At 52.6% G+C, this 11882-nt stretch overlaps 1 protein-coding gene across 2 annotated transcripts in view; it reads right to left on the reverse strand.

Annotated features, from left to right (window-relative positions):
• The window catches only part of LOC113204500 (rho GTPase-activating protein 7), a 90037-nt gene that overhangs the window by 40128 nt on the left and 38027 nt on the right, over positions 1-11882 (reverse strand). The window contains exon 1 of one of the 2 annotated variants that reach the window (XM_052264753.1): positions 1709-2037. The exons of the other annotated variant lie outside the window; for it this stretch is intronic. Coding sequence (XP_052120713.1) covers positions 1709-1796 — 88 coding nt within the window. The 5' untranslated portion in view covers positions 1797-2037. Of the gene's footprint in view, positions 1-1708; positions 2038-11882 lie in introns of those variants that run through there. 2 annotated transcript variants of the gene reach the window in all.

Here is an 11882-nt window from a genome sequence, read left to right on the forward strand (position 1 = left end):
GGGGGGGGGCAGGACACCCAGCCAGCGACGCGAGACGACGCGATGCGGGCTGCAAGCGGCATGCTGCCGCCGGGACCTCTCCTGCACTCCCTCCACCCCTCCACCCGCTGCCCGCCATCAGCTGTTCTCCGCACTGCACCCGGCATCCGCAGAGCTGGCTGGCCAGAAAGTCCTTTGTTCTTTATCGCGATCGTCCTTCGTTTTCGTTTTCTCCGCAGAATCGTCTCAATTTGGCGAGAAAGTGAGCATGTACTTACTATGCGTGCAGCCAATGGGGAAATAATCCGCGAAAGACTTATTTATGCATCATAAAATTACACTTCTTAATATCCGTTGTATGTAAAAGATTGTGGAATCTAAGCAAGCGCCCAGGAAAAATTGTCTACCACAAAAACAATAAGAGTTTGAAATAATTAAGTTAATTGAATAATGGCAGGGTCCCTGCTGTATTTTCAGAACGCTCTGAGCTGCAACGCCTTATTGCTTTGGGGCTTAACTCGGAAGTCGGAGCTGAACAGCCCAGGTGTTTGACCGGGCGGCTGCTGGACGAGTGTCGTAGGGCCCCCGCAGCGGCGCCCCGCCCCTCCCCGCCCGGCTGCGCCACGCTGCCGTTGCCGCTGCTCGCGGCCAGCGCACCGCCCGGGCATCGAACCCGGTCGAAGCCAGCAGGCGTGGCGTGGCGTCGCGGGGTGTACTGCTATAGCTGCAAGGGCCGACCTTGCAATGTGCAGCAGTACGGTACAGAGGGGCGGACTGCGCCGCTAACATCCTGGTCCAAACCAAGGATCGTTGGGTACATTTTTCCCCAGCACCGTTTTGAACTCGACGGTCCATTCATATTTGACCTGATAAATCACAATCATCCGAAGTGATCGATCAATTGAATGAATCGTTCGGAATAAAGGCAGTAACGAGCGGGACGCGCTATAAGGTCCATGCAGACGTGATTGCATTTAATGAATAGACCTATTTAAAAACATTTCATTTAAAACCCTGGGTTATTACAACAATTTATGCTCTAACAATTTGCATTAGTTTGAAGTATATCATCATAAAGGATCCACGTCACTGTCATAACTCTTCACTCACTACAGGTTTGTATATATACTCACTGGCACGTCACGTCTTACAATTCACTTCGTGGTACTTAATGCACTATACTAAAACTGAAAATGCGCTTCAAAATTCTATTCTGAAGACTTTGCCATATCATTTCACGATGCCACTGCTTTACTATGTAAAATGCCCAGACTTGCACATTTGAGCCTAGCAGCCAGAACGATGACAGGGCTACTAAGACAAATCAAACATACAACTTCCACGCAAACAAAAAAACCACAAAAAAACCCACAAAAAAACGTGTAAGTCGTTGATTAAACTCCGCTCGATATGCTTAAGTCGACAGCTGAGATCAGTATACCAAGCACCAGAAGTTGGTTGTCATCTCAAAAAGTTTGCATGAAAACAACAAGACATGTAGACTTTCTTTTTCGATCTCGCGATTTCAGACCGTTTCATGTAAGTACTGGTGGGCATCGTATTTTCGGCTACAGAATTTCTATTGAACATGATTACCTCGACAGCTATCCTTTTCTGTTTATGGTACGTTTATAGGACACCGCAACGACTGTATACCAGGACGAGTTTCTAGTCCCGTGATAAGAAAGGCTCCACCACCTTCTTCCAGGACGCGTTTCAGGACACCCACCTTTCCAGTGGAGCCTCCCGGGCACCCAGACAGGCTGAAGTCCCATCTCGCTCGCGCACAGGGCGGCCTCGTCGCACAAGCAGCACATTCAACAAGTGGCTGCGTCCATCGCACCCATCCGCGACGCGTCACACAACACTGTCCCGTCGCACAAAACACACATGGTCACCACTTCACACAGCCGCACATCACGTTGGCTAAGTATCCAGTAGAGGCACACGGTTCCACATTCGCATTGTTTTTCGAGAGACAAGTCGTGTTGGGCGCCGACGCAGAGGTGCGCCGCGTGACGGGCACGTCGGGCTGCGCGGGCGGCACCGGCCGGACTGAAGAGTAAGAGGAGGAGGAGGAGGGAGCCCGAGCTGCTCGACGGGGTCGGCTGCGGCTGGTCTCCTCAGCGCCCCGCCACGCCGCCCGGCCGCCGTCCAGCGCCGCACTGCAGGGGGGAAAGGAAAAGGGGGGGGGGGGAGGCCCGTGCTGCGCTCTGCACGCCTCAGCGCCGCAACAGGCGGCGTAGAGCTCGTGTGGTATAGTTTTTCTGGAATTGGTAGTCCCCATTTTCATACACGCGGGGGCGTAGCTCACAATTTTCTCTACGCCCCATGAAGGAAAATCCGTCTGCTCGATATACCGTCGCCATCGTTGACCGTAAGAACGGAGAACGCAACTGACGAGGAAGGAGTACTGACTGTACCCATTAATAACCGACCACGTACAACCCCTTACCCGAACACTTACTGTTTCGATCGGAGATAAGCAACGAAAAGGCGCGAAGGTCTCCTCTAAGTAGGCAATAGTAGCTCCCCAGCTGGTGGGGTTTAATCACACACGCACACATACACACAGACACACACCCACATTAGCGGCAGCTGCACGAGGCAGACGCCCCACGATTCAACCATTCGTACCCTCTCCCCCTCTGAACCAACCGTCTTACCAACAGCGGGCGCCCCCCCCCCCTCTTATGCTAGTTCCTGATGATAGGGCAGCAAATAATTTTTCGGTTAAAAATACTAGTGTAGCGCACGGACTAAGACGCGTTTTTATGAAGCTGGTCGTACTCACTGCTTTGCTGGGAACATTCTGATCACTCACCTGGAACAGAACAAAGGCGCACATCAGTACATAGTTCACTCGCGTGTTGCACTTCCACGGCATTCCCCGCAGAGCTTCTCGCTCAGGAACGACGACGCCGTATGAAACAGACCAAAAAATCTGACTACGGTTGTTTGTCCGATTGACTCCTGGCCGCATTACATTCCATTCCTCCTGCACAGATTTGCTAGGCCAAGACTACCATAAGTCAGTCCTCTCCGCGCCGCAGTTACGATCGACATCTCCCTGCATCTTCTGTTCGCCCGGAAGGGGATGGCCCCGTGGGGACCGGCGGGACAGCCCGCGCTGCGGGGTGCCTGGTGCGATGCACTTGGGGACGGACGGTCAGACTCACCCCGCCCCTACACTGCCGCAAAACTGATGTTTATCAGAAGATTCCTCGAAAGGAAAAGAAAATTTAAGACGCCTTCAAAACTAAGGTAGAGCGCCAAAGAAACCGCAAATATCAGCTGTCGTGACACGAGCGGTAAAGCTCAAAATGCGACCCTCTACTGTAAATGCAAAATCGCAGATATCACCAGGGAAGTTAGCGTTAATAAAGCGCAAACAAAAAACGCTTATTAAAGTAAATCGTATTTCATAAAAATGTAAAGAAACCGTATAGCTCGTTTCTGAACTAGCCGTTTCACCCAAGCCTCTCCTTAACCACAACCACCCTGAGTGTCAACAGTGTACTGTCTCCTCTCCCTCCCACGACTGCCTGGCTGGACCAGCGCGAGCCGCCGCCGCAGAGACATTCCGATCTCTTTCTCCAGTTCGACGCGCGCGACCCATCGGAACTATTCACAGTGGAGCAACAGGGCTCGATTTTTAGTCCACTGTCATTCCTCCTTCACTCTTTTAAACACGAACAGTTTTACCAGGGCAATATCGAAACGTTTTTTAAAATAATTTTCTGCCGAACGATGCGCGTCTGTGTTTCTACGCAACATCGGGCGAGGCGGGGCGTGGCGGGGGCACCGGGTGGGCGAGGCCCTGGACAAAAGGATATTGACTGCAACATGGTTGGGCTGCACATCAGGGCGACCGCATATATAAAACGGCGTCGAGTGGCGCGGCGTGGTCGCCCGGTGGGCCGACGAGAGTCGTGATGCAACGAGGGTGGATCACAACACGCCACATCGGGGCGGTCCTCTTTGTGAGTGCGAGAGTGTGTCTGCGTGTGTGTTGGTCTTGGTGTGTGTGTGTAAAGAGGGGCAGGAAGGGGGGGGGGAGCATCGGGCATCATATTGGGCGCCGAAACGGCGCGTGTACACCATATGTATTTACGTTCGCCAAACTTTGATCAAGAGAGCAGTTTCTAGTACAGGATGCACTTCTTCCATCACGGAAGCGGCACGCAGCGCGCGCGTGGTTTGTTGCCGTCATATCCCCACGCGAGCGTCCACATCCATCCTCTGGTAGACGATATATACTGCAGCCCCCTGCTCTGCCCCGCCCTGAGGCCATTCAGATGACTCGAGCCGTGGCCAGCTCTGACGCAACGCGCAGTCCCGCCAAACCAAACTGGTAGTGAGGAGCGGCCACACCGGAGGCTTCGGGAGCGGGTCAGTCCGTAGGGTGGAAGTTGGGCAGCTAGGTGGCAGGCAGACACGCTTCCTCCAACAGACGAGGGATACGGTAAAGAGGAATACAAAAAAGATAACAACTGACCCAAACAAGTCCATTGTACGTCTCTGGTAAAACGAAAGGTAGAATGCATCATATTACATTCATGAGGAAGTTCCGACTCCGCACCATCCAAAAACCGTTGGATTTCCAGCTACTCAAAATCCAAGTGTGTAGGCGACTAGCATTATAGCATGTGAAAGCGCGAAAAGTGCACATTTTGTACTGTACTGTTGCTCGGTACGCAACAGGGTGCAGGATATGCAGGAACTTTCCTGTACAAATAAAAGCCACCTGCGACACTCTAAAAAAGAGTGAAGCGTAAAGCATTTCTAGGAAACAAATTCCGTAACTGCTTACCATTTCCGCTTTATTGTTCATCTAGCGGCGTCACCTCGGCAAAACGCGTCTCTGTCTCTCTGCCCCCCCCCTCTCTCTCTCTCTCTGTCTCTCTCTCTCTCTCCCCCTCTCTCTCTCTCTCTCTTACGCGTGTTCGCCCATACGCCCAGTGAATAATGGGCACGTGACGTTTACTTCTTCACATACACGCGATTGACTGTCAACGAGAACACGATCAAGAGAGAGAGTGAGTGCATGCATGCGTGTGTGTGCGCGGGCAAGTTAGAGAGGGGGATGGAGAGAAAGAGACAGGCGCGGTTGTATGGGGAGGGTATAGGCACCTAATCCAGCCCTACTCGTACCGCGATCCCCTCTACCCACAAAACCTCTGAAAATAGGCAACCCTAAGTAAATTGCCCCCTTCCTCAGCAGAACTTAGAACAGCGCCTTTCGTTCGGGGAGACGAGCCACCGGGTCACGTGGAGTTACTGTCACCTCTAGATCAAAGATGAACGACAAATCCCATACATTTTCAAGAGTGCGTACTGTCCAGAAGAAGAATGTGTTCGGGCGAGTTTAGCTTGCATGCGCACACCAGAGAATTTCATCCCACCTTTAGGGCAGCAAAGAGGTCATGAGTAGAAATCGGACTAAAATCTGGTAGCTGTGAAGGGCGGGGAGAGGAGGGGTACACGAGGCGACACTAGCTGCAGCCCCTGCTCCTTTGAGCTGAATGGGAGAATAAAACTGGCGGGACCACGGCGCGCCGCGCTAGGCGATCTACGACCCCCTTGTTGTTTGTTTATTGGGTTGTTTATTGGCGCTGAAACACAACGAGGTCGTTACTCGTACCGATCGTATCGAAAGCCCTGCGCAGCCGCCGCCTTGCTCACCGCCTTGCCCAGCCCGCCGGGCCGGCTCACCCACCGCCTTGCTTAGTGCCTTTATCCAGCTCCCTCATTTTGCAATACCTACAGGCCGCGCCTTTATCGGGGGCTGCTGTGGGCAGCAGGGCCTGGGCGGCCTGCATGTAGGCTGCAATGCCCGCGGAGGTGACACGCCCTCGAGCAGGCGCGGCAGAAGGGAGCAGCGCAAGCCCGCAACTTATAGACTAGAAATACCGTCCTGAGAGCATCCTGCACAAACACCTGCTTTCCCGGATCCATTCGGATTAAGGGGAATTGTTTTCCATGGCGTGGCGCAGCTCTGCAGCCTCACACAAGGAAGGAAGCCCCCTCCCTTCCCCCCTGCCGCGGAAGGGTTAAAGGAGAGGCGGCGAACTGAAGCCGATCGGAACGCCGTGGCGCTACCACCGCCTCCCCCTTCCTCTCTAAACCGGCACCACTTTCTGTTTATTTTGACGCCCTATTTGTGCCTTTCGACATTTTTGGCCCACCCCAGGATAGCTTCCCTTCGATGAATAAATAAGTAGGGCATTGCGAATTTGTAGTTTTCTGTAACGATGCCATCCGTTGCCACCCCCTTTTCCCAAAACAAAATTTCCAAAATATGATATTAAGTTTTAGGTCCCGAATCTAAAAGGCACAATGCCAAGTTCAAAATAATAAATGTTGTGATGTGAATCAACTTTATCTCCAATGACATACATCCCTTGTGATGATATATCAACAATTTATGCATTCTAGATGTAGGAAATACCCGGAAATACCAAAAAAGCATCCTTTTTTACAGTGCGGTCGCGTCACACTAAATGTGAAAATATATTGTGTTCACTCCCATTCTCCTATAACCAAATAATATTGTGGCTACATCCGTCATCTAGACAACATCAATTTCTTACAGAGTCGGGTGAGGGCTTTTGTGATTCCCACTCCCGCTGGCCCCTGCAGCCACACCATATGGCGCTGCTTTGCTCTTGATTACACCGCTCTCTCTCTCTCTCCCTCACACAGACGCAGGCACGCACACACGCGTGATATTGAGGCACTTTAGGCTGAAGGCCCACCACAGTGCGGTGCAATTAAAAAGATAAAGTAATGAGAAAATAGAGCAATTCTCACGACAATAACGTCTCAATTTGGATTAATTTCATTAGATGTTGAAACATAAGTGTGACCAGGGCAAAAATACACACTACCGCACACAACATGAGTTGGAAACTATTACCTCGAAGTGCAGCAATAAGCGTAAGTCCACGACCTCAAAAAAGAAGCCCTCTTTGTCCATCGTCGTGCTGTTTCATTAATACTGCGCCACCTCATCACTGTCACACATGGTGTCACCCCATAGCTACCATGAGCGTAGACTTACAAATCTGTCAATTGACAGCCGAAATATTCTGGCAAACATTTTAACTCTAAGTGAACACATATTTCTCTTTCTTTATCCTTAAAGGACACAGCATCGGCCGATTGCGAAGGATTTTAACGCTATGACTGACAATCTGTTTTTTTATTGTGATTATTGACCTACTTGAACCTGATCGTAGAATTGTAGACGAGGTGGAGAAACATTTGCAAACGTTCGAAATTGTTTTATTGACATTTCTGTAAAGTTTACGGGAAAGGTTATGAAGGCAGTACACCGAACTGCAGGGCAAAAATAAACGAAAAATGAATGCAATGTCTTAAAGGGCTAAAAGACGTGACCTGATGAATAATACCTAGAATAAAGGAACTAGACACCAAAGGAGCCGAGGGTTCACCGCGACCGCCGCGGCACAAGTTGGCGAGTCATTTGATTTGACAACGGGACAAAAAGCAGACGCCCCGGACGCCCCCCCCCCCCTTTCCTCTGCCGCCTGGCTGCTCGCTGCGCCCCGCCCTTCGTTAACGCCGCCGGGTGCGCGACCCTTTGCTTCTTCTACCACTTCCGACCGACAACGCGTTGAGTAACCGGCGCGGCGCGGAGGAAATCAAAGTTATATTGCGACAATATAATCATCCGGGCGGCGCCCGCACCGCGCCACGCCCCGCCGCGCCCATTTGCATCGGCCGGAGTGCAACTCCCCCGCCCCCTGCCTGAGCAAGTAGTGACTCACACGGGAAGGCAAACGTTTTAATGTCTGTTTGCGCACACCTAACAGAAAAGCGGACACGAGGATATTTGCACCCCCAGCCTCCGCATAACTTAACGCTCTAAGTATTGAAAGTATTGCAGGGAAAAGGGGGGGGGGGGCATTGAAGAACAAGTCCACTTCGGCGTCGCACAGGCGTATGCGCAGCGAGTAGTCTATCCTACGGGGGCTCCGCGCCCAGAGTGTCGGCCGGGCAGGCGGCCGCGCAGACAGCTGGGCGGCTATCAGCTATCACTCGGTCATCGGAGGCGGAATGGTCAGAACGGAAAGGCCGGGCGACGCGCCGGCCAGTCCACTCGGCACTCGCGGGGCACTCACGAGAACCGAACCAGAGCAGACTTCGGGACGAGGAAGAGAGACTCCAAATTACAGCGCCCATCCTTGTCACCCTGCAGGCGTAACGCAAGGGCGTGCGACGGAGAGAGCACATTCGTTCGGTCATCCGACTCTCGAGCGCCCCACACACTTCCCCCGGCCACGCCGCAGTCCTCTGAAAATAATATTAAGCCCCTCGCCATCTCCGCGAGCACGCCGGCAGAGGCACGCCCGCCACGCCACCGCATTGGGGATGGCCGACACAATTGGCGCCCAATCAGCAGCACGACAAACAATAACAACAAGATGCTTATCGCGGCAGCACGCACGTCTCAATGCAGCGTGGTCAGAGAGCAGGACAGAGTTGTTAGAGAGAGAGAGAGAGAGAGAGAGAGAGAGAGAGAGAGAGAGAGAGAGAGAGAGAGAGAGAGAGAGAGAGAGAGAGAGGCGGCAATAACGCGGCGCTGCCCAAAAATTTATGCGACAGCTGCCCCTGGCCGTTCCGGAGGCGACCCTGCCGCGACCGCAGCGGATCCATGGCCCGTTACACACAACGGAACACATCTCTGCGGCCGCGCTGCTGACCGCGCCGCTGACCGCGCAGCGCCCGATCAGACGGACTGACAGGTCAGCAGGCTTCGCCGCCGCCAGACCAGAGGGTGACAACATCCCAAGTTGATGATGTATGGGAGGGCCAGGCTCAACCCACGCATCGCCGCGGCCGGCGCCGCTGTTCGGCCCGCAGCAGGGACTGCCAGGCCCCAGCCTCCGCCCCACTAACCCACAAACACTCGCAAAGCACACACAAGCAGCCCGCAGCACCCAGTCCTCCTCTGCTGCCCCGGGCCCAGTCGGGCCCAGCCGGGCCCGGGCCCCAGCAACCAGTTTGCGCATCGCTTTCCGGAGCCGAGCCAAGTCAAACATGCGAAATTCTACGCCTGTGGGAGCTTTGCAAGCGGACGCTCGCCCGTCCCGCGCCCGCGGAGACCGGCGGTGGCGGCGGCTTCAAAAACAGCGGTCGCCACCGCCCTTCCCCGCAGCAGACAAACTTACACATGAATACCGTTTGTTTGTCAATAATTTCCCTATTCTGAGTGGTGAAAATTTACCGATAAGTTTTTAAACAGTTTTCTTTTTGCTACGCATCTCGTTTAGTCGTTTGTTGGCAGGGGGAGCCAAGCCAAAGGCTCGTAGTTGCGCCATCGAGGCCCGCGTTGAGCGCGCCTGGCCGCCAGCCTACCTGCTCTACGCTTTGGCAGTCATCCAGGGGGAACTCACAGGGGTGCTATCACGGAGAGAGAGAGAGAGAGAGAGAGAGAGAGAGAGAGAGAGATGGAGGGAATGAGGCGGGGAGGGAGGGTGATGGAGGGAGAGGGAGAGAGAGAGGGGGAAGCGCACGCACAGCTGGTCACAGCCTCCTAGTAAAGTAGTACAGTGCACATTCGAACAGAGACTGTCCAGTCTGCTCCCTGTTCATACAGTCTCGATTCGGAGGGGAGACAGGTTCGTTCATTTCAGCCTTTTTTTGGGGACGTCGTCATAATCAGATGCGTTTTGTGTCTTTGGGCTTTATCGGTGCTACAGGCTTTACCCAATCCCTAAAAGCTGCTGTACTGATGTATACACTGTCCACTGTCCTCAGCAAAACGCCCCGCATTTAGCGCCCCCGCTCCCTTTCTTGGCATCTCTCTGGGGTCCATACGTCGTCCATTGGCTGCCCCGCTTACACAACAAAGAGCTCCGGAGAGCCCCACATGGCCAACATCATGTGAACTACTAAACCCGTTGCACACCGTGCGATACCCCCTCCCTCCCTCCCCACGCTGTGTTCGCCCAGGCGTAAAGCTGTCCACGCCAACACGTGATAAACAGTCAGTCAGTGCAACGCCGACTTCCGTGGCGTGGCGCGGTGCGATGGGCCCTGCTCCAGTTGAGGCTGCGGGGCGTATGTCACACACATCTCTGCCCTGCCCCGCCGGGCCACGCCCTGACACACTTTGCAACGACTGGAGGACGTGCGTGACGCCAGTGATGAGTCCCGACCACAGCCAACCAGCAGCCAAACAGCGTGCACCAGCGTGCCTTACCAGCGATTAAATATACAAGTACTCCAACCCCCGTCTGTTCTCTTCCTTTCCCCCACCCCCTCTTTTCTGCTCGTCCACGAGAAAATTACGTCGACCTGTCTGCGTAGATGCGCCGTTGAGTCTTAAGTCTATGTGAGTCTACGAAATTGGGAATACTTGAGGTAGAATTCGCGTAATCCCGTGGATTCTACACGAAGATCTTAGAATGGGGTCTGTAACTCGCCCCATACAAGTAAAATGGGGCCAGTGCTGTCCGTTGATAAAACCGAAATACATAACCCAGTTTTCCCCCGCTGACCTCTTTCAGCGAGACCAAAACCACAACACCAACAATTTACAATCCAACTACCCTGAATGCCGAAAAGAAAAATCGTGCGAGTAAATACGAGTCCGAGTTCCGACACTGGCTGAGCGGCTGAGCAGTCACTTGGCAAAGCATGGCACCCCCAATATGAGGGCGCGGCAAAGAAAACAAACCCAGACGGAATGGACGGTCTTATTGCCCACGAATACGCATATGCACACACTCACACACACACATGCAGACAAATTCAGAAATTCAAACTGCCAACATCATGCTGAGTGAAACAAATATGAAAGCATGACGTGTTAACAGTTTAAAACGTCAATGTGTGCGATGCTTCTCACCGCAGCACCAACTCATCCGTTGCCTCGCCTGATCTTGCAGGACAGAAACGTAGCGACCCACTCGTGCGTGAATCCCGAACAATGTTTTAGCAAACGACCCGTTCATATTTCAGACCAAGCTCGCAGTTGCCGTTCCCTCTTGTTCGCTGCTCGACTTTATCCACACCCGCGTACTGGTTGCGCGGGTGCGTAGCTTACGCGGACGCTTGGCGAGGCAAAAAATCATAATATCGGGACGAGACGGCGCGCAAGAGCCAGCCGTGACCCAAATACCCCCGCAGGCATGCGAGTACAGAGTAAATAGGGTATTTTAGGGCCGTGCAGAAAAGTCGCGTACGGCGCCCGCCCGGCCATTCGATGTGTGAAGCATGCGGAGGTCGAGGAAAAATAATTCGCACGTATGGAACAACATCAACACACAGGAGCGTTCCGTGCGTGAATCACCCTCGTGATGTTGCTACGGGCCCACCCGCACCCATCTCCGCGGCGCCCAGACTAAATATTGCATTGACGAGGCGTGGCCATGACTGTATTTTGTATGGTGACACATGATTTCGAATTTTGTCGACAAAAAAAGATGTTTGGAAACAAATTAATGTGCTACCACAAGCGACACATGATATTTGTCGACCTCTCATTTTCGACAACTGAGAAGTCGCCTTAATAATGTGACAAATATGTTGCTACTAACCCTATCAAAATTATACGCGGATTTTTTCTGGCCGAATTGCGTTACCGTTTGGGGTCACAATTTCAAGAGTCGCCCTCGGTCGCCTTAGTAAGGTCATTTAAGTTTCCATAGTTGTTCACAAATATATGTGTCCCAAAAGATAGAGAATATATGTGACATTTTCAAGGCAACGATTAAATTTACAAAGAACTATCACATGTTGGACAACACATTTATGTGGTTAATACGCAACCAAATCGACGGATATGTTGGGTGTTAATACACGGAGAAAAAAAGTAGCTATAGTCCAGTAGCTATATATGGATAGCTAAAATGATAGCCATACAGCTAAAA

The sequence above is a fragment of the Frankliniella occidentalis genome, unplaced genomic scaffold, assembly GCF_000697945.3.
Source record: "Frankliniella occidentalis isolate FOCC.00 unplaced genomic scaffold, Focc_3.1 Scaffold21, whole genome shotgun sequence".
NCBI classification, from domain to species: Eukaryota; Metazoa; Arthropoda; class Insecta; order Thysanoptera; family Thripidae; genus Frankliniella; species Frankliniella occidentalis.